The sequence below is a fragment of the Prunus avium genome, chromosome 2 (assembly GCF_965620075.1).
Source record: "Prunus avium chromosome 2, drPruAviu1.hap1.1, whole genome shotgun sequence".
NCBI lineage: Eukaryota > Viridiplantae > Streptophyta > Magnoliopsida > Rosales > Rosaceae > Prunus > Prunus avium.
This window is the reverse complement of record NC_142285.1, coordinates 12,981,273-13,004,687: the sequence shown is the minus strand read 5'-3', so window position 1 is coordinate 13,004,687 and position 23,415 is coordinate 12,981,273. Positions and strand designations below refer to the sequence as shown.

At 35.8% G+C, this 23,415-nt stretch overlaps 1 protein-coding gene, 1 long non-coding RNA gene and 1 pseudogene across 20 annotated transcripts; 2 read left to right on the top strand and 1 right to left on the bottom strand.

The window, feature by feature from the left end:
- Positions 1 to 755: 755 nt before the first annotated feature.
- LOC110749036 (hemerythrin HHE cation-binding domain protein) lies at positions 756 to 5,454 on the bottom strand. 3 transcript variants are annotated; one of them, XM_021949038.2, is made up of 5 exons: positions 4,533 to 5,454; positions 2,751 to 2,905; positions 2,088 to 2,341; positions 1,791 to 1,870; positions 756 to 1,597 (listed from the first exon to the last, which is right to left on the bottom strand). In XM_021949038.2, the coding sequence occupies exons 1-5, from the start codon at positions 5,149 to 5,151 to the stop codon at positions 1,533 to 1,535; spliced, it is 1,173 nt and encodes a 390-aa protein (XP_021804730.1). In that variant the 5' UTR covers positions 5,152 to 5,454; the 3' UTR covers positions 756 to 1,532. The 3 variants fall into 3 exon arrangements, with proteins under 3 accessions (XP_021804730.1, XP_021804731.1, XP_088104200.1); XM_021949039.2 differs by lacking the exon at positions 1,791 to 1,870; XM_088248074.1 differs by lacking the exons at positions 756 to 1,597; positions 1,791 to 1,870 and having other exon boundaries at positions 1,917 to 2,341; positions 4,533 to 5,450.
- Positions 5,455 to 14,330: 8,876 nt separating this feature from the next.
- On the top strand, positions 14,331 to 16,764 carry LOC110749027 (uncharacterized). 17 transcript variants are annotated; one of them, XR_015833493.1, is made up of 7 exons: positions 14,331 to 14,793; positions 14,937 to 14,999; positions 15,077 to 15,142; positions 15,269 to 15,340; positions 15,884 to 16,004; positions 16,139 to 16,185; positions 16,510 to 16,764. It is a non-coding gene; the product is annotated as an uncharacterized LOC110749027 (long non-coding RNA). The 17 variants fall into 17 exon arrangements; XR_015833497.1 differs by having other exon boundaries at positions 14,332 to 14,793; positions 15,097 to 15,142; XR_015833494.1 differs by having other exon boundaries at positions 14,333 to 14,793; positions 14,937 to 15,005; positions 15,097 to 15,142; positions 15,896 to 16,004.
- A 2,727-nt stretch (positions 16,765 to 19,491) lies between these two features.
- Positions 19,492 to 20,831, top strand: LOC148296535 (uncharacterized; annotated as a pseudogene).
- Positions 20,832 to 23,415: the final 2,584 nt, after the last annotated feature.

The window sequence follows — 23,415 nt, the reverse complement described above, 5'->3', positions numbered from 1 at the left end:
AGGCGGAAGACTTGACTTTCATTTGGCTTATGTATTTAACGACTTGAAGACTTTAGGGCAAGGAGACTTTGTCTAATGGAGGTGATGACTTAGATAATCAATTTGGAGGAAGAAGAAGGCTTTGAAGAATCGGAGCAAGTGATAATAAAAACTTAGAATGGAGTAAATGCACACTATTAAAATATAAATATATAAACCTATCATAAATTACGTAGAAAATGAACATAAGAGAATAAACTGTATAAATGAAAAACTATGAGATAACTGGATTGAATCAAATTGAAAATATAAATTATTGAGAATAATTGTATACTCATAAATTAGAATTTGAAGGATTATTAAGATAACTCAGAAAATAATATAAAAATAACTCAGAAAATAATATTAATTGGAAATATTATTAACTGAGGAAGCTTTGACAAACAAAGTAAAAACTTACAGAAATCTTAGTTCAGTGAAAGCAAGCAATGCCACACAGGACACTCACACTCCACTCTCACTCACAACTATTGTAGTTGCCTCAGGTCTATAACTCTGAGAGAACTTTGAAAACTGAAAGAAATATATATATATTATGTATGTATATAATATATGTAATATATGTATATATGTATATACATATATATGTTTATATTATTTATAATATATATAATGTTATTATAATATACATATAAACATGTATATACATATGTGGGAACGCATATTTCGGCAACTAATCATGAGGCACCATGTGGACAATGGGAATATTCATTAGGTCAACAATTGTGCTCCATTTAATTGGCCAATTGTTTAGACTTAAAATAAGGATATTTACATAAATTCGGGATTTGATTTTCATTAAATCTCCCTCATGGATCCCATCTCTCCAATTGTATAGAATTATTCTCTGAAAAACCCTAGAAGGCAAGAGCTCTATAAATACATGGCTATACAACACATATGAGGTCATCCTAAACTCAATTCCAAAATCCCTAGCAACTCTCTCTCTCTCTCTCTCTCTCTCTCTCTCTCTCTCTCTCTCTCTCTACCCCACCTTCTCTCTCTCCCTCACATGGCTCAGGTCACCCGGCTCTCCTCGTGAGAGAAGACCTCCATCCTTTCAGTTATCTTCATATATTTTTCAAGATCATTTAACTGAGTTGGGCATCAAAGGGCCTTTAGCCAACACCCCCTAGGTGTGGTCCGTTGACTCAGTTTATTTTACAGGAAGGGAGGAAGAAGAAGAAGAAGAAGGAAGTTCAAAGTGTGAAGGAATCAATCCGCGAATAATCCCCAGTGTAAATATTTGCACAAACATTTTGGTGCTTTCATTGAGAGCAACGAAATATAATCAAAGCGCTGCTCTCAAATATAAGGAATCCATTTCCTTCCATTCATCACTCAACCAAAGCCTTCTGAACAATCATGGTTGGAAGCAAGCGCACGAGAAGCAGGATTGACACGACCACGCAATCCGCGATGGGCTTAGGCCACCACAATGGCCCGACGTTGAACCAACCGCGGCACACCACCGCTGAGACCACGGTTCCATCTCACAGCCACGGGGCAGTGGGTACCGCTCCAGCCCACGAACTGGCCCCACTTCGCAGCTCCATAGCTGAAACCGCATCAAAATTACTTAGGGGCAATAGTATAAGGATTTGATTTGATTCTCCTATTTTCAACAGGATGGGATCCAAATTAAAGTAGGGCAAAATCAGTATAAAAGGAACGCCACACCTTCAGTTTAACACACAACATTTACTATTCAAAATAATTACACAACCCTTGGTTTCCAAAGGATTCAATACCTCCGTTGATTTCTTTGTATTCGGACTCAAATTTTGAGTCTTCTATTGCTTCAATCTTCGAGGTTCGATCACTTCTATGCCTTTTATGGACAGGTGTCAACACATAACATATATGGGAGAGAAACAGGGCACAGAGAAAATCTTGAGTCATCAATGAAAAGAAAAAGCCTTTGGAAACTACATTGTTCTGACATTATCTACTTTATGAGTAGTTCCTAGTGACATGAGAAACGCAGTCACTAATCTCTGCATATCAAAGTCGACACATACAAACCAACAACTGGAATCGGATCTTACTCAATTATCATTTGAAGCATAGAAGCTGTCCGTTCTTTGTTGCTGCACATGGAGATCAAGTCCAAGTAGCGCATGGCTTCATGAGGGAGAAGCCCTTGAAGAAGAAAGATGAACAAATTATGTGAGTGTGATTCTTGCATCACATCCACACACTCGTCCAATAATCTTTGTTGCTGCTCTTTGTTCAGCTCAGCTGCCTCCATATAGGGTAATAATTCTCTCTCCTCCTCCTGAAAGTGTTGTCTGTAACGCTCCTGTTGGTAACTCCAAATAATACAATTTAGCTCAAGATCATAGAAAAAACTTAGAGTAAAAAAAGGCCACACAAGCATATGATCACTACAAGGAAAGTTAATTAATAATCAATGACATGATTAAGTGGCTAAAAGCACTATTAAGGTTTAGCTAACAATCACGTTTATTCGTGCCCATTATACTATTAGACACGAATAGTGCTTTCAGCCACCTCATCTTATTGCTATTGATATCACGTGAGTGGTTATTAATGTTGCTTTTTGTAGTGAATGTGCATCACGAGAAATATAAACTTTATTATAGAATGCTTGTCTTTGTGGCATACGTAGCCATTATATGTTGTATGCATAAAGTAGACTAGAAGCAGTCTTGTGGCATATGCAGTGTGCCATTATATGTTGACATCACCTGTAATGATTTAAGGCGCTTAGAAAAGTTGGAAAGAGCTTCTTGGTAGGCAGGGCTCCCATTGTCTATAACCTCAATGGATTTGATATCTTCTTTGATGCCATTCATGATGGGTAGGTCCCTTGCATGTTCCTCATTTGCAGCTTTACATATTCCTGCATCATCATCATCATCACATTATCCTCAATGAACATATATCTCATGTTCATTCTTTCATAGTGACAAAGGGATAGAGACAGGTGCGGAGCTAGAATTGTAAAATTGGGGGGTCGAAATTGAAAATACAAGTATATAAAACACATAAGTATTCAATCATTACATATAGCTAAATATTTTAACTCAAATTATAAGTTGTTTTACTAGTTCTATATATTATATATAACATAATATAGGAGAGATAAAAAATAATGTTGGGGGGGGGCAGGTCCCTAATCCTTCAAGTCCCTCTTAGATTTCCTTCACCATCTAGCCTTTAGATTAGTTAATTTGATATTTTGGTGAAGGGTCTTGACTAACCGGATAAAATCGACAAGTCTACGGTTTTGTTCTTTCATAAAGAAGCAACTTATACTAATTAGTTGTTGATTTAGTATATTTCTCTTCTTAATGTTGAGAAAAGTCATAAGTTCAGCTACCCATCTTAGTTGATTTAAAAAACAACTTAAGCAACTTATTCCTCTAGGAAGCTTTTTTCAACCTCACAAACACAAAACCATTAAATTAAAATGTTCTGTTAGTTTTTTTATATAATTTTTTTTTACAGTAGCTAAAATTTTAGTTTAGTGATAATAAAACTTTTACAAATTGACGTAGCAATTAAGTGGTATCATGTGAATCATATTGTACTCAACTCCTAATATAGATAACTCGTTAATCCCGTCTAGTAATTTTTCACATAATTAAGTAACCACATCTACTTCAACTGAAAATTGTATAATACTCTACGAATCTATAGCATCACTCCACAATTTTACATCTCAATCCTAATAACAATAAAAGAACAAACGAACATACTTTTGACCAAGTCACTGCCACACTAACAAATGAAATATGTAGAAGAAATTATAATAATAAGTTTATAAAAATCTACTAAAATCTGTAACCATGCATTTGGATGAGGGAAATAAACTTGGAATTTTGACAAAAGTCAGAATTTCTAAATTGACATGAACCAATTCCCTTGTTTGGATAAAAAAAAACATAGAAACTTAGAAATTTAGCGTGGGAAAAACCATGGAATTTGGATGTCATAAATCCAAATTTTAAATTCTATCTAAAAGTCGTCATTTTTAGAATTCCAAGAGAAATTGAGTTATAAAAAAAAAAAAATAACTTTACAAATAAAGGCTAAATTCTTTATTTAAATCCGTTATTCAAATAAGAAATTTTACAAATTCTATAACATTAATTTTCGTCATTTTAAATTTCATCATTTATGAATTCCTTTACCCTTTTAAATTTTCTCATCCAAATACACTGTAATAAAAGTCTATATAGATCTCCAAAAGTCCCTACAAAAAATCTATTCAAATTCATGAAATCTGCTGTCACCTAAAAAAGGTCGTTAGAAATTAATCGTCTACAATATTAATTAACTACACCCCTAAAAATTGCAAGATTGGTGTGAAAATCGCTCTCAATTGGAAAGTCTTAAAAACTAATATACAGAGCTAAAACAAAAGAGATAAAAGATATAAAAGGGAATAATTATCTTTAAAAAGATTTTATTCATCCCAAGATAGAAAAAAAAATTTAATTAGAATTAAAGGGTATGTGAGGTACTTGGATCAGCGAAGTTGAAGATAGGGAAGAGGAGCCTCTCCTCCATCTGAGCGTGTTCCAACATCAGCTCCAACAGCTGGGTGTAGCTCCTCCCCAACTTCCTCACCTCCATCCGCGCAGTCCCCACCGTCGGATCAATCTCTCCTCCTCTTCCTCCGCGTTTATTCTGACGTGTCACCAGATCCGTCGTCCACCTCACCAACCTCTCCAAGTGCCACGTCATGCTCCTATGTTGCAGCTCAGTCAGCTTAACCACCGCCGCCACTAACGACGTCGTTTCGGCGGAGCCGATTTGAAGAAGAAGCGGCGGGTGTGGGAATCTGGTGTCTATGAACTGCAGCAGAGTGCTGGGAGGCCCTGAAACCCTCTCCGTCTGGGGTGATGATGAACCGGCCACCTCCACGGCTGCAACCAAATTTTCATTCGCGTTGTGGTCGTCACCGCCGCATGTGTCGGCGACCACGCAGCGGAGCGAGACGGCTGCCGCCTTGTATTTGAGGGCGACTCGGATGTAGGCGGTGCTTCTAGGGGAACCGTACAATCGGACGGTTGTTGTCGGCTGGTTTTGCGGCACTATCTCCGCAGTCGATTTCTTCCGCTTCCCGAAACAGATTCCCATTGTTGAATATTATTACCAGCTATTGTGAATGAAAGGAGAAAGTATAAAGTAGGAATGGCTAGTGTTTTAGATAGGAACTTTGCTTGTAATGCAAGGGAAAGTGGTAAGGGACGATATGATGAAAAAGTTAAGAGAGAGAGAGAGAGAGAGAGAGAGAGAGAGAGAGAGAGAGAGAGAGACGAGCAAATTACTTCTGTTGCTTCATCATCACTACTGCAACGGTTGCTCTTCTTGTTGGATTATCAAATATGCTCCTCTCACAACGACTAACAAATATGGGGTTGGGTTGGTCTGTTTCTTTCCTTTTTCTTTCTTTCTTTCTTTGTCTGTAATTAATTCCAAAACATTTTTCAATGTTTTTATATATTTTTCATTTTCATCATTAAGCAATTATGAGACTCATTGTCATTCTTATTATTATTATTCTTGGTGAACTGACTTAATTTTGTATTAGTAAAATGAGGGTTTTTTCAGTGTCACTCACAATGTCATGAAATGTCACAAATGGGTTGACTTTGTATTAGTAAAATGAGTTTATTTTTATTTTTATTTTTATTTTTATTTTTAATCAGTCACAATGTCATGTAGTGTCACAAATGTTTTAACGCATTCTCTAAAATCTCTACTATTTATTATATAAAGTCAAGTCAAATTCGAATAACTGCTAGGGGTGATAATTTTTCCCTACGCTATCTCCGCAGGTCTTACCTTAATGGAGAGGAGATGGGATTGTGATTCTCGACTTTGTCTTCGTTTTTCGCCTTGTATATATTGTTAAACAATGCAGGGTAAATATTTAATTATGCTCATATTTGCCAGATATGCTCATCCTTTTATTTTTCTCCAATATGGAGGTATTTATAAAGAAGTACAAAGATGTATTAACCCTAAAATAATGTAGGAAATAAATCCAAACTACTATAGGAAATAAATCTCAATTACAATAGGACTAAATAAACTGGTAAGTAACAAAAAACCTAACTAAGTAAGGAACCAAAATCCTAACTAAGTAAGGACTCGCCAACACTCCCCCTCAAGTTAAGGCAAAGATGTTTTGCATACCCAACTTGACAAGTGAGTCATAGAACACCATACTCGACATTGACCAATTGACCAACTTGTAGAGAAGGGTCAATCACGAGTGAAACAACTGACAAACCAAAGCAAAGTTCGCAATAGAAACACAAGAGCAAACCATAAAAAATTGGGCACATACAGAACACAGAAACCCTATGAGCACGGTAGAACATAAAAACCCTATGAGCACGGCAGAACACAGAAACCTTGTGAACACGACAGACAGTAAGTAAGTATGAAACATATTCAACAAACTAGGTTCCATATAGCATCATCAATTTTCCACTTTCCAAATTGTGGATCTTCGGAATCTGGGGCATTAGGGTCACTAGTTAGGTAACCTAATTTTCCTTGTGAAGTAGTGTAGAGTTCGATCATCGAATCCCAAATCACACGGTTGGATCCATTCAATTTGGATCCCAAGGGTAGGTTGGTGGAAGATTTAGTATGAACCATCACAATAGGGGTAAGAGAAGCAGTAGGTGAAGTAGAACCAGAAGCAGGTAAATAAATAAAGGCGGATGGCACCAACGACAGTAGTAGCAAGGTAGATATAGTGGCAGGGGGGAAATTGGTATTGTTTAGGGTTACAATTTTTTTATGTTGTAGGGATGGATCGAAACACAGCAAAAACATCGGCAATCACAAAGGAATGACAAAAAAGAATTCCTCCTAATTCAGAGGAAAGCCAAGAAATAGGCAATATCTTCGTCCCCCTCTCCTCCTCCTTTGAACAGGAGGGGATGAGAGCACGTAAATTGGAAGGAGAATGCAAGCCCCATGTCATAAGAGAACCTGGGCTCTGATACCATGTCAAACAAAGCAGGGCAAATATTCAGTTATGCTCATATTTGTCAGATATGCTCATATTTTATTCTTCTTCAATATGGAGATATTTAGAAAGAAGTACAAAGATGTATATTAACCCTAAATAACATAGGAAATAAATCCAAACTACTATAGGAAATAAATATCGATTACAACAGGACTAAATAAACTGGTAAGTAACAAAAAACCTAACTAAGTAAGGAACCAAAATCCTAACTAAGTAAGGACTCACCAACATATATAAGTTCATAAGTATTTAAAAAAATATGTAGGTTATGTGTTTTGTTAGAGATATTAAGTTTGTGGACTAAATTTGAGTCCTAAATATAAGAAAATATGGTGAATGTTTTCTGTATTCAACATTGTACAAAGTGTACAAATATATAACAATCCTAAAGATTTACAATAAGGAAATAATCTCTAAATCCTATGTCTAAGGCAATTACATAAAAAAGGAAAAGAAGTGACGTCCAAGTAAATCAGCTATACAAGGTAACCTTCAATCAAAAGTCATCCTCCAATTAAGGCTTGATTTCTAACACTCTCCCTCAAGTTGGAGCATGTATGTCCAAAAGATTCAACTTGCTCTTTAATCATAGGAAAGCTTCCTTGCCCAATGCCTTGGTAAAGATATCTCCAATTTGTTCTTTGGAAGGAGTGAATGCAGTACGTAATCAAAGATGCCTCAGTTTTGAGATCCGCCAAAAGTTGGTTGATGTTCTTAATTTTCTGTGCCATTTTAAGGCGAAAAGCAATGGGATTGGAGATTGAAAAGAAGTTGAGTAACTTTTTCTTCATGTGGTTTTGCAGCTCCAGTTTACGTTGAAGAATTTCATACTTGAATTCATCCAGCACATCATCAACATCTTGTGCTATGTCTTTAACTTTCTGAAGGAAACATGCATCCAATGCTTAGGAAATGAATTTTGGCCACAACCTATACAACAATTCTAAATGGCAGATTCATTTTGTTTATACTAGTTGAGCTAAACCTTTTTCATTTTAAACCAAATATCTTAGCCTAGTCTCTTTGAACACAAATAGAATGAACACCTTTGTTGGAAAGGCCTTTTGTTTCTCTTGATTTTGACTCCTTCACCTTAAGGCTCCAAGATTGGAGTCCTCTATCTCACCACGCCAAATGCTCCAAGAGGAAGATGAGATACAAAGTTGATCACTCATCAACCAAAGTAGGAAACTAAAATAGCTAGGTTTTCTCCAACACTTAGCTTATATAGGACAACACAAAAGGCAATTGGGTGGGTATTTGGGGCTCCATTTGTTCCATGGTTCATGTCATCTTATGCTACTTATTCCTTGGGCCCAATAGCCTTTTGGGCTATTTTGTCCATTTCTTTTTAAATCATATTTAAAATCCCAATCCAATATTTCTATATGTCAATATTAATTCCGTAATTAATCTTTTAATTATAATTTAACTATTAAATTATAATTATAGTCTTACTTAATTGACCCGGTCGAACTATATGACTTTCGTCAATTGCTCCGGTCAACATGTTGACTTTGGACTGTTGACTTTGACATCTGATTATCAACCATTGACTTGTGTCTCCTCATTTCATATCTCCTTATTTGTACCTCTAATCACATTCTTTGCGTGTGCAGATCCGTAGGTTCCCTTTAGCAAGGTAGTGGGTTGATTCAACTCCTTAGAGATGATATACGAATTAAATTCCACAATTAAATTCTTCCTATTAATAAAGGCCCAAAATTAGCTGTGTCTCAGAATCTTTTTTCATATCCAAAGCCAGAAAATCAGCCGGAAATATGAGTGTATCGACTTTTACTAGAACATCTTCAACAATTCCATTAGGATATGTGATTGATTTGTCCGCCATCTGCAAAGAAACAGTAGTTGGTTTAATTTTGCCAATAACAATCTTTTTAGCAACAGATAAATGTAGTAAATTAATGCTAGAACCCAAACCACATAAAGCTTTTTCAAAGAAATTATTTCCAATAGTGCATGGAATTTTAAAACTCCCTCTATCTTTTTTCTTTGGTGGAAGCTTCCGTTGCAGGATGACACTGCATTCTTTAGTCAGTTGGATTTTCTCATGATCACCAAATTTCCTTTTCTTGGAGAGGATGTCTTTCATGAATTTTAAATAACTTGGCATTTGTTCCAAAGCTGCAGCAAAGTGGAATGTTCATTTGCACCTTTTTGAACGTCTCCAAGAAATTAGAGGATTGCCCATCAATTTAATTTTTCTTTACCCTCTGCGGAAAAGGGATCGGTGAGACATATGGCTTCAATGGAGGAGAAGGGGTCAGCATAACAACATAATTTTCTTCTTCTTGGGATTTCTCAGCTTCTTCCTCTTTTTCTAATTTTTCTTTTTCCAAGTCGACCAATGTATTTACCCTCTCCTGAAGTGTGATTGCCATTACTTGTTCTTGATTTTTCGGATTAATTTCGGGTTGGCTTGGCAATACTCCTTGATTTCTTCCACTCAATATATTAGCTAGTTGGCCTACTTGCACCTCCAAATTCTGAATAGAAGCATGTTGATTCTGAAATTGGGTTTTTCTTTCAGTCATAAATTGGGTGGTAGACATAGTCAATTGAGTAAGTGCATCTTCCAAATTTATTTTCTTCCCTGAGGTGGATTCAAATACCTAAATTAAATTTAATTGATATGCAAGTGAATTTGTGGAGATTATTGTTGTGAAAGTTTATGAAACAAACAAGAAATTAATAAAAACAATTGAGAATAAAAAAGTTGAATTTTAAGGTTGAAAAACAATGATGAAGGTCTAGGGTTTCGAAATCAACCGCAAGCAATCCAAGGTAGATTTTAATGCATTCAACAGATTCTTTCGATTCTTTAGTGCTCCGTTTGGATGAAGAAATTGCAAATTACGTAGAATTCTAAAATGACAGAATTTAGATTTCCGTCATTTCAATTTCTGGCAATTGAAGATTTCAGCGTTTGGATTTATGTATGTCGAATTTTGTAATTGATAGAAATTGAAAATTTCAATGTTTGGATAGCTCATTTAAATTGTAAATGACAGAAATTAAATATTTCGAAAGAACAAAACAACTGATAACCAACATAGAAGGTATTCCTCGAAATATAAAATAACATATATATCGTTTGATGAACTAAATAACTCAACTTAAACAAACAGAGCATATTAGCAACCCAAATCACTCCCCACGTGCAATAAACATCAATAACATACTCTCTTTTTTCTTAATTGGGAGTGCCTTCAACATCTGAAATTGTTTGTCATTTTCAATCAGCCAAGCACATGCTTTGAGTTGTTCCATTGGATCAAGGTTCTTAGTATCAGCACAGATAAACTCTTCAAATGATAAAGCCTTTCTAGCAATCGAATCAGCAATAACATCTTTGACATCACCTCTTTTATATGTAGGAAGAATATCAGAAGAATTTGATGCACTATTTCTTCCCTTTTGACCATTTGTTGAGGTTAGTGAAATATCATCAATAACATGAAATATCAGCGCCCTCTCCAGTGGCTCTATCTTTGCCACACAAATCTACTATATCATCCTAATTTTCTGTAACTTTAAATCGAAAACCTCTAGCATCGTCATGAGACTACCAAACAAATAATCAAAGTCAAATAAGAATGGGAGAAGACCAAAATCGATTTTTAGCAGCATATAACAATCAACAAAGCTTTTCGTTTCCTTACAGAGTATACGAAAAGCTTTTCAGCAACATAGGCTTTTTCTTCAGAGTAAGGAAACGAAGGGTAAAACTTGAACAAGGCGATAACATAAAGCGATAAAGCTAGCAAACAACTACAGAGCTGTACCATAAACACAAATCACACACCAATATCCATGGGCATAGAATATTTTGTTAAAACTTCCCAAAATCCAGCCATAGTGCCGCAAAGATCACAAAACCCATTCAACACATATTCATAAATTTAGTCAGAAACACCCAATTTTGATAGCCATTTAGAAACCGTGGTAACCCTGAAATAGAAAAACATAAATTGAAGGAGAGAAAGGCTTGAGGACTAACCTTCAAATTTGATCCAGAGAGATGTGTACTTTTTTTTTTATTTAATGAAAAGTTTTGCGGTTTTTTTTTTTATGTAAGTTTTGGCACACTGGAAAATATGAATTCCCGCACTATGGAAATTGTGAAATGACGCCTATTTTGGTGGAAATTAAACTCGGGAATTTGATGCCTCAATTTCCACAATTTTTTCCGCGCGTCATTTAATAAATTCCGCGCTTAAGTTGCCAGACAAGGGAATTGTCAATTTCTCCTCTTAAATTCCCGACTTTTAGCTAAATTCCGAGTTATTTTCCCTCATCCAAACGGAGGGTAGATGATATTTCCCGTATCTAAGTTCTTTTCAAGCACTCAGACCATAGTTTTCCATAAGTGTAAGATTCTTTTCTAGTTCAGACAAAGATCATATACCCAATCCTACAATCTATCCTGGTTAAGGCATAAATTTAACAAGTTGGATTCATTACGTTCTAGAAAACAAGATAACCAAGCAAACCATTATTCTTCGTCAAGCAATAATGTAATTCACCACACTTAATCACAAGAAGAAGCTAATTGAATTATATTGCGAGTTCTGCCTCTAATTCATCTTCCAATTTACTAGATGCAAAGCCCTAAGGTGATCAATAAAAAAACTTAAACAAATAGCAACATTTAAAATAGTGATTAAACATTCATCTAAAAGAAACTTAAAATCCATTAAATAACATTAGAAATTATAACTATCCATGCTCGGGTGTCATCTTCGCCCTAGAGTATAATTTAGTTACTCATGTTCAAAGAAAACATAATTGAAAAACTAGAAAACATAAAATAAAACTTATGGATTGTGACGATGCTCAAGAACTTGACGATGGCAGTGGCTCTTTGACTCTCCTTCAACTCCAGCATAAGAGAACCTTATTTTTTGGTCTTCTTTAAATATGGAACAAATCCTCTTTTGACTTGGTAACTATGCTTTCCTAGTTTGGCTTCAATTGTCTTTGATGAGTTGGCATCCAAAATCCTACTAAATATAGGATCAAACCTTAGAAAATAACCTTGCATCCTTGTAGAAACTTCCCAAATGTAATTGACACAAATTAAACTCCAATGATTGAACTTCAAAAGGATTATTTTGCCAAACCCGCAGAACACATTCTGCCGAACTGTCTATACTAAAATGGCCACTACTCTCTCCACACAAGTCCAAATCACAAACTGTAAAATTCTACAGAAAGCTAACATCCGTATCTTTCTAAAGATATAAGGCTCAACAGCTGGTTCGCTCTGAGGAAGTACAGTATATTCTGTCAAGTTGACTGTTCTGCACAGCACATTCTGCTCCCAGGATTGCACACATCATTTTTCAATCCCAAAATTGCTCTTTTTGCTTGCTTTTCCATCTTTACTCTTCAAACCTAGCAAAACACAAAACTAAGTAAAAATGGACTAAACTCACTCAAGAACATAGCAAGAATCTAAGAGAAAGATAAATAAAAAAATGTACGAAATAATGGTTATATCAATCTTTGCGGAATATTGACGCCCAATCAATATTGTTATGACCAGGAATATATTCAGGAATTAAGGATGATGAGAAGTCTCCATGTATGCAATCTCATTACATAGCTCTCATATCCACTTTGTGTATTCCTTGAGCTATGGTTGTTCTACATATTGAAAGATAATATAAGATGATTTAATGTATAAAACAACCTTTCTTGCCCATTGATAACATAATATGTCTTTTATTAAAGATGTCCTTAACTCTAACTATTACATAATTAGTTGGCTTTAAGAGCATATTTCTAACACTTTCTTCGCCCAAGCTTTGATGGAGTGGCCCCGATCTGTTGGTTGCTCAGCAGCATCACGTAAGATGTTTTGCATGAGGGATAATGAATCCCCGAGCCTGGCCAATTCTCCTTTGAATCCCCAAGCAAGACTGAATTGTTCAGTGGCAAGTGCAGCTACCTTGGTAAGTATTCCCTCGGCAGCAAAAGTAAGCACAAACTCAGCTGCCATATCTCAAGCAAATACATGGAAATAAGTATCATATTTAAGGGGTTCACCCAAAATGGGCAGTGCTAATGATAATTCACTTAATCAAAAGAGTACAAGAATATGACAAAAAAGAACAAATAGGTTCTCCCGCAGTGAAACTAAATTAATCTCTCCCCTCATCCCATTTCAATTCCCGATTTTTAGCTAAATCCCGAGTTATTTTCCTCCATCCAAATGGAAGGTAAAGAACACTCTACTTAAAGAACACTTTAATTATTTAGAAGGTTAATAATTTCAGCTTTCAACTTTAACAAGACAGAGATCAGCACCAAACCAAGCTGTAAAGAAAAGAATGGATCTTACTTTTTCTTTGGGATTAATCACACACATTATCAGGATAGCCTCATCCCAGGGAGGGGAAAGTCCATTCACTTCCACCACCGTCTAGATGCTTCAACTTTTACATGATAAAATCATATTCCCTCAATCACATGAAACAGAGCATACGTATTACATTAAAAACTAGGGTGACAGTTGGAAGATTTGGGAAAATCAGAATAACTGAGGGAGGTAACGAACAACCAAGGCTTATTGAGAGGATTACTTTTAGAAATCAACAGCCACAATCTTGCTTCCTCAGCACATCACCATCGTTATGTTTTCCACACTACCCTCTAAAGTCCTATTTATAACTTGGGTTACAATTAGACTGAAGTAATAAGAAACTAAAATCCCAAAACACTACCTAATGTAAATAGGAAATCCGACGACTTGGTGAGCAAGTTAGCAACTTAAATGCAACTTTCTCCTGAACTGTCTCTGTACATGTATCTCTCTCTTCCGTTGTTTCTCAATAGCAACCCCCAAATCTTACTTCTACTCACACTACAAGAAAAAAAGGCTAATGTGACCAAATAAAAAGTGAGGCTTGTAAATTCGTCACATATAACAGGTATTGGTGACGAATTTATCAAGTCGTCACTCATAAGACAACAAAGACATCTACAATTTTGGAGGAAGGCCAAATCCCTCACAAATAGTCTGGCGGTTTTGGGCGGGAGAGACCAACAATTATTTGTGAGGCTTGTGGAGTCACATATAATATTTTAAGTCGTCATAAATTTTTAGTGCGGGAATATCTATCCAAAAAAATTAAAAATTAAAAGGAATGAGCGGAAAAGTTTCCCGCCCCAAAATAAAAATTATATTTTAGGGTTAGTTGTCATCACATATTCGCACATGTGAGGATCTGGCCTCACTTATTCATTTAAAAGGGTTATGTTTTATGTTTTAATTTTGTGCTGTGGTCTGTGCAGGTTTTCAACTTTTTAATTTATGTTTGACCATTAATTTGCAGACAAGGTGAGGATTTCATCTTAGAATACTCTTCCCCCCAATTTTCCATATCGCATTATTTTCTTCTTCCCCAGATTTCACTCTCTCTCTCTCTCTCTCTCTCTCTCTCTAACCCAAAACCCTCTCCGGCTCTATCTGACCCCAATCCCTCCGATTCTCTCCAACTCGAAACCCTTTATGATTCTTTCTCATATAGAAATCCTCTTGGTTCCCAAACCCTCTCACGACTGCAATCTCAAGGTAACCCTAACTCTCTCTATCGCTCTTTTATTTTCCCGATTTTATCAAAACATTCTTTCAGTTTAGCTTTGCGGAACCTCACGGCTGCACTCTCAGGTTGGTTTTACTAAATTTAATGGAACCTCATTGGGTATGAAGCTCCAAATTCTTTCAATTATTTCAATTAACGTGCTAGCAGATATTACAAAGTTTCAAATTCTTTCAAAAGTTTAGATTTAGATTTGTTATTATTTAAATTTTGCAGAATCTAATGGTGCTTTGGTTTGTTTTTAGAAGAGAAGCCATGTGATTCGTTGAAGTTGTAGAAAAAGCTGGGTGGAGGATGGTGGGAGAGAGGTGAAAGTCAGCTCCTGATGCACTTTTTTTTTTCCCTACTTGAATTTTAATTTTGTTTTATTTATTTTTCTGCTTAGAGATTTGTCTTTAATCTCAGCCACCCACTTCACCCATTTTCTCCAATTAAAGTTCCTTTGGTACATGTAAGTATACTTAATTTCCACTTGCATTTAGTTATGTTTCTTTGGTTAGGAAATGGTGGTGATTGTGATTAATTTTCTCCTTTTGGTATAGCCATTGAATTGACTAATTTGCGTTTGAAATTGAAGGGAAGCTATCCAATTGGGATGGTATTGGAGTGGGAGAGCCTCTGAAGTTTCTCTTCACAAGACTAGCTAGAGGTTTGATTTACTTTCTTCCTAATACAACATAAGTTATAAGCATCTATTACAAAAAGGGATTGACAAATTGACAGACCCAATACAAGATTTATGTTAATTATTCATGCAAGATTATATACTTGTTTTTAAGATTGTTCAGAAGTGTTTTGAGGCAGAAGTTGTTAAGTTTCTGTTTTTTCTGAAAATGTGATTGTGTTACCCATGTTGACTGTTAATTTTGCACAGGTTGTGGGTTAGTTTTGAGGTATAATTACTTGATTTTAAACCATACATATCCAGGATTGTAATTTGGTTGAAGTTTGATGCCTTGGTAAGTATGACTACAAAATCTGTCAAAAACAGGGGCTGCAGTTTCAGTTTTGAAACACTTAATTTGGACTGCCTTATCTTAAAAATTAGAGCACCGTTTCTATCAAATTTTATATGGTTTCAAAGTTTATTTAATCAACTTCAGGATGCATGTAAATTGGCAGATTTTTATTGAGTTTAGGATGTTTAATTCTGAGTTCAAAGTTTAATACACAGTAGCTGAAATTGTGTTAGTTTCTCTGATAGTGCAGGAGCAACAACAGTTTCCTAAAAGCTCATGTCAAGACATAAGTTGGTGGTTCAATTGATGAATGTCAAGGATCTTAGCATAGCTCACGTCAAGAGTAATCTTCAAGTAATTAATTTGATCTAGATTTCATGGTCTACACACATATTTTTCCTACTTGTACTATATAAAATCAATACCATGACCGAAAATATATAAATCCATCAGATTCATATATCTGATTTATGTTCTTTTTTTTCTAGCTTTGATTAAATGTATAGGAGCCAGAAGATGGAAGACTCCGATCAAGGTAAACTTCATTTTTACACACATCTACCTACTTTATCATAATACCAGAAACATTAACATATCATAGTAAAATATGCAATTGTGCTCTTGTATCCTTTTCACATATACTTTCATGTGACTGTTATTATATGAGACTTGTATTTCATTATTTAGTTGCACTGGTTTCTCTGTTTTTGGTTATTAATTTAATAACAGCACTTACAGTGTCAATTTTGCAGTTAGAATATGATGACTTGTCTATTTTGATAGGATAATTGCTTGCTGTTTCTTTTATTGTTTCTGAGATTTATTGAGTTAAGGGTTTTGTTTTTGTTTGTTTATGTAGCTGTTGTAGCATGGGAATCAGGGACGCCAATGGTGATTGAAGGTTTATAAAGAGCCATCCATGTATGATAAATTTTTAATGACACTAGGGTCTAGTAAATATGTAATAATTTTAAATGTATTCATACATTTAAGTATATGGTTGTATTTTAAATTATTGTATATAGTTGTATCGTTCTAGTGGATGTACAATTTCTAATTTGTTTTTCTATTATTTTTTTAATTTAATAAACCTAGGATGAGATTTACATGTTTACATTATGTTATTTTGGATATTAAGTGTGTTTAGAACCTTGGATATACGATTAACTTGGATACGCTATTTTGGATATTTTTCATCTATGATATGAAGCTTCTATATTCTTGATGCAGAGTATTACATTTATTAGGATCATTGTCATGAAATCATTCACACATATTATCAATTGTGATGAGTATTTTTGGCATAACAAATTATACAATATGACGATTTGTTATGTCATATTTTAAACAAAGTGACAATTTATAAAGCATCATAAATTGAACGTTGTGACAACTTGTCTGTCGTCATAATAGATACCATGTGACCACCTGCCAGTCATCAAAAAATGAATTAGGTGACATATTGTTAAATGTCACAAAAGAAACAATGTGACAAAACACGAGAAGTCACATATTGTAAACAGTGACAAATTCATACATCGTCACAGTGTACTATATGTGACACTGAGTTAAAGTCGTCACATTTGACATCGGGTGAGGGGCCTAATGTGACGACCCTTGTGACGCCAGAATATGGTCAGATGAGGGACATATATGTCTCTCTATTTTGTTCACTCTTGTGTTTTAGACTGCTCTTTGTTTCAGCTGAGTTCGCTTTGCAGTTCATGGGTTCATTTTAAACGTTTGGGCTTTATTTTTAAATCATATTTTTTTATAATCAAAAGTAGATTTTGATCCAAATTGAAGCAACATACAGCATTACAAGATGGATGTTAACGCTTTTTAATAAACGCATGTTTATGCTTTTCTCATTCCAACTCATTTTTTATCAGTTGCAGCCCTTCCTAGTGTGTGTTATTTATTTATTTATTATTATATATTTGCTTATAACTGTGAGAAAATTTGCTTATATTTGCTTGACATTAACTACCATATCCAAGAAATCATTGGATTAATAACGCAAAGTGCAAACCGATGGGGAACAAAGATCAACGAACATGAATAACTCTTCTCTCACAAAGTACCTCTGTTATTACAAGAAAGGTTTTCAAATCAAACTCCAATGCAACCAAATGGAGACTCACAGCACTATATGTATATATACATGATGAGCTATTTGATAGTTTTGGACCTGGATGGAAGATCGATATGAGTAATTTTTGGGAGCCCTTCACTGGGGCATGGTAAATCACCTCTATGATTCTGAAAACCCGCCAATGCAACTACGCATTTGATGTGTCAACCCAAAGCAGAGTAAGGAATTTGCCACATTTAACTCTCTAGTCCTACACCACAAACCAAACACAGGAAAAGTAATGATAGGAGGAGAACGATGAACTGAAATATAAACAGAGAAAGAAACACCATATTTAACGTGGTTGACCTAAAATTGGGCTACATCCACGGGCAATGCCAATGACAATTCACTAAATCAAAAGTGCACAAGAATATGACAAAAAAGAACAAGTAGGTTCTCGCAACCAAACTAAATTAATCTGTCTTCTTTCATCCCATTTCTCCCCAAATACATCAAAAACTCACTAGATCTCTCTAAATTGTGGCCATGGCTTTCACTCTTCTAAAAGGACTTAAAACTATCTCTTTTTATAAGAGACAGGACGCAGGGCTTGATTAGCTAGGAAAAGTGTTCTCCAGGAGAAGTGCTTGTCTTAATTAAGCTGCACCAAGTTGACCCTGTGATGCAAAACTCATAAGAGTATAACTCGATTTGCTTACCATTTTGTCCAAAACAATGAGTTTAGATGACAGGCACATCGCATGCATGAGTTTCTTCTTCAATCTCGACTCTGCACGATCAATATAAAACCAAGACAAACTTAGCAAGAAATGTTCAAAATTACCTTCAACTTTGAAAATGATTCTAAAAAGCTTATAACTGAAGATTCCTTTACCTGATTCTTGCAACAGCATAGGTAAATCGCATGCTATTAAATAGGACTAGCTAATATTGATGAAGGTTCATCCTGAAACTCCAGGAACAGAGGCCTTTGTTCTGTGTGATATGCAACCAAGCAAGAGTCCATGACCTAAATCATAGAAACAAGAAAGAGGAAAATAGATCAACAACTTCCAGAAACTACATGTATATGAAACCTGCATTGTCAAACAGAAGACACCAGATGTTGCAGTGACAATAGCAACAAAAACAAAGCCATTTTGTGAAACTAAGGACTAAAAGCTTATGTTCACAATTTCACACATCAATTAAATATAAAAAAGGGACAGCTGGCTAATTTTGGATTTTTTTTTCTTCTCCAAAACTCATGTTATAGTGTTTGTGATGCAGGACGCGTAGGACCTAAATTTATTAGTTTCCTAGATTCTCTAGTTTTCCAAGTTCTAGTAGGATTTCTACTTTTCCAGATTTCCAGATTTCTAGTTTTAAGTTTCCTTTTTTATTTGGGTTAGGATTTCTGTTTAAGCAAGGGATTTTTATCCTATTATGTCTAGGTTTTAGTTTGCTATAAATACCCCCATGTAGTTCTTTAAAATGGAGATTTGAATGTTGAGTAAACCTTTTCCTAGAACTCTCTGATTTCGTCCCTTCGATCTATATTTCTTCTCCTCGATCCCCGATATTCTTCTTTGTTCTACTGTTTCTGCCCTTTATCTCGTCTTTTCGATCTATATTTCTTCTCCTCGGTCTCTTATATTCTTCTATGTTCTATTGTTTAAGTGCTTAATCTAATACCTACGGGCTGTATTACATCAATTGGTAATCAGAGCCTTCCCTCACTTTCGTTTGCGTTTGATCTCTGCCATGGCACCCCAAACTGTGGCCAGCCTTGGGGAACAATTTCATGCGTTCTAAGACAAAGTTTCCGACGATATTGCTGGCATGGAAACCCAACTCTCCAAACTCAGTGCTGACCTCAAAGACGAGTTGGTACAGGCTCACACACATCGTGCGACGACGGACCTTGCCATCACCAAACTCCAAGACTCCGTTCAATTGCTCATCAATCACTTTCGGGCTGGACACGCTGAACCTTCTTCTACCTCAGCGGTGCTCTCGTGTTCGTCTACGCCACCGCCACAAAGTGGCCTTTTGCCCACTCCACCGGTGGATCAGAAATTCAAGGCCATGCCATACGGCATGTCGCATAGCTCAATTGGGCTCTCGCTCGACACGCCCAAGGCTTAATTGGAGCCCCCTTTTTCTTTTGGGACTATGCCACCGCTCCATTATACCCAACACACAACGGGCCCTCCTCCAGTGACTACTCCGGCTCCTACCCTGCCACCCGTTCCACATGCTCAGTACACTCATACCCCTGGCTGTTTTGACAACGATGTCATCCGCCACATCAAGCCTAACGCTCCTACTTTTGATGGTCGTGGGGATCCTACGATGTTTCTTGATTGGGTTCAAGCCATGGAAGATTATTTCGCCTGGTACGACTTGACAGATGCTCATAAACTTCGCATTGGTAATATGACGCTACAGGAGCCGCTAGACAATATTGGAATTCTGTGGAGGAGCAACTATACCAATTTGGACAGCCGCATGTGACTCTATGGGACGGGATGAAATTAAAGCTTCGCGAACAATATCTTCCCACCTTTTATCGCCATCAATTATATGAACAATTATGGACCCTTTCACAAGGCAGTTCGACCGTTACTGAATTCCACGCTCGTTTTATCGAACACAAGATACGTGCGGGGATTCGTGAAGAACCCGACATCACTATGTCTCGCTTTATCCATGGTCTTCGTGACGATATCAAGTGTGAAGTCCGGCGGTTCCGTCCGCATACTTTGGAAGATGCATATTGTCACGCATTGGAAGCTGAGACATATTTGTCGCCACAACATTCAGGATATTCTGGTCAACTTGCAATCACCAACCAAACTCTTCCCACTACGGATATGCAGACCGGGTTTTCAGGACCATCTAAACCGCCTGCACCACCACCTAACAAAGGACCGGCTGTTTCTACTAATGCTCGCATTGAATGTTTCCATTGCCATGCCAAAGGACATATTGCCTCTCGTTGTCCGCAGTGAACTTTAACTATCAACACTCCCGCTAGTGAGCTTTGTGAGATTGTGGAGCCTCTCGAAGGTGTCTATGATCCGGACATTGATGATTGCTGACCCTCGTCCCCTATTATTCATACTTGCAGTCGGCGTTGTTGTCATTAATTTACCTTTTGTGGTTGTTTACTCGTCGGAGTCGAGTTCTTTTCGCCGGAAGAGAATGATGCAAGACGCGTAGGACCTAAATTTATTAGTTTCCTAGATTCTCTAGTTTTCCAAGTTCTAGTAGGATTTCTACTTTTCCAGATTTCCAGATTTCTAGTTTTAAGTTTCCTTTTTTATTTGGGTTAGGATTTTTGTTTAAGCAAGGGATTTTTATCCTATTATGTCTAGGTTTTAGTTTGCTATAAATACCCCCATGTAGTTCTTTAAAATGGAGATTTGAATGTTGAGTAAACCTTTTCCTAGAACTCTCTAATTTCGTCCCTTCGATCTATATTTCTTCTCATCGATCCCCGATATTCTTCTTTGTTCTACTGTTTCTGCCCTTTATCTCGTCTTTTCGATCTATATTTCTTCTCCTCAGTCTCTTATATTCTTCTATGTTCTATTGTTTAAGTGCTTAATCTAATACCTACGGGCTGTACTACATCAGTTTGTTTATAGTACTAATGCTAGAAATATAAATTTGGGATATATATAAATTTCTATTTATTGATCATCTAAAGTATGAACACAAAAACTGTAATTTGTATGATAAAACTGAAACGTCAAGAATCAACACGGCTAAACAATTTCTAATTTAGTAGACTTTTTATATGAATAATGATTGAAAAATAAAAAACTTAAAAGAAAAATATGGGTCAAACCATCAAATAGAATAATCCAATTTTCCCTGTATATGTTCCATTTATGATAAAATATGGACATGAGACAATAGAGGCAGAAAAAGGTATAACAGAAATGAATTCCCTCAGTTCTCTCTTCTGAGAAAAATTGGCACGAAATCATGCAAGAGCTGAATTATCGTCCCCTGTTCTGTATGTAGTAATTTGTCTTCCGCAGTACTTAACACACACATAATTTTCCTCCAATTTCAAAAGTGTTATTCCAAAAAGATTGTGATAGCAAATCCTTGTGTTTAAAGCAATTAATTTTGTTCTTCCAAGAGGCTAGGAAGTCTTAGATATTGCAAACCAAAGAAACTGCTGAGTTGAGAAAGATGTTAACAGCCACTAACTTAATTAACTAAATGAAAATGTGACAGGAGAGAAGAGAGAAATCGTGAACAAAATGATAAAAATTGAAGCTGTTTATTGAAATATATTTTCAGGGCATATAACCATATGTAGACCCGGAAATATCGGACACGACCCGTTAACACGACACGAATTTGCACGAAATAACAGTATTTGGGTTGAGCTTAATGGGTCGGGTTGAAAACGGGTGGACCCGTTAGTCACCCATTAAGCTAACGGGTCGTGTCAATATTTTTCGCGAATCACCCGTTAACCCGTTAAGAGCAAGGGTATTTTTGTAATTTTTGTTCTAAAACTTGAGATTAATTTGAAACTTATATTGTTTAAGAGTTTTTTTGTTTGCCAATGTGTAATGTGGAAGACTTATTTAAGAATTTCAGTTTTATTTGTATTATATCTCTAATTTGAGGTGTTTTCATTTAATAATTTGTTAAAAAAATATTATTTATTTTTTAAATGGGTGAAATGGGTGAAGCGGGTGAAACGGGTGAAAAACGACCCATTAGCCATAACGGGTCGTGTCGTGTTATTCGCGAATTTGTGCGGGTCGTGTTTGGGTCTAGTATTTCTGACCCGTTAGCTTAACGGGTCGTATTCGTGTCAACCCGTTAAGAAAACGGATTGACCCATTAATGACCCGAAACCCGCAAAAACGACCCGTTTGCCAGCTCTAACCATAATGAGGTGGAAAGGGAACTAAACTAAGTACCTGAAAGGCATATCAAAATTATCAGACATCATCACTTGTTATTCTATTGTAGTAAGAGCCCCCTTCCCCCAAGCTAATATAAGATTGGCATCATCAGAAAATTGCACACCAATATGAACCTAGATTTAATTTACAAGTAGATCCTTATCTAGAATAATGAATATTAATATAGAATAATTTACAAGCTATAATGATATGATGATAATTAATGTAATTTTCATTAAATACCGTCATGGGAAAAGGGAACTGAACTGAAGTACCTGCACCTATTGCGCATCACTTTTTCTTCCAATTCAGTAAGATGCCATCAATAGACAAGTAAGGATTCAACTAAGCATGTGCAATTAATATTTGGATAATTCAATATGAAAATGATTTCTAGCTAGAATTGGAACAAACGAAACCAGGAAGTGATATAATTGTTATAATCATATGGAAGGTATAAAATCATTATTAGGATAATTCTCATGAATTTCGGTCACGTGGATAAAGTTTTCACCTATTGCACCTTGTTCTTCCGATTCGAGTAAAAGCCTTCTGAAAATACACAATTTATACCAATTAAAATGATGATGATAGATGTCGTGAGTAAAGCAACATACGAAGTACAAAGCTCTGAAAAAATATTATTAATTAAGAAGAAAGCTCTAAAAACTATTTTAATGACTAATCTGATGATCAGAGAGTAACGTAATTAATTGGAGAAGAAGAGTAGACTCACTTTGTGTTTTAA

Coding starts and splice junctions, on each gene's coding strand:
- LOC110749036 (XM_021949038.2), bottom strand. CDS start 5,151: ATGGGAATCTGTTTCGGGAAGCGGAAGAAATCGACTGCGGAGATAGTG. Junction 1,871..2,087: donor ATGCTTCAAATGATAATTGA/GTAAGATCCGAT, acceptor TGTCCATAAAAG/GCATAGAAGTGATCGAACCT. Junction 1,598..1,790: donor ATACAAAGAAATCAACGGAG/GTATTGAATCCT, acceptor ATGCGGTTTCAG/CTATGGAGCTGCGAAGTGGG.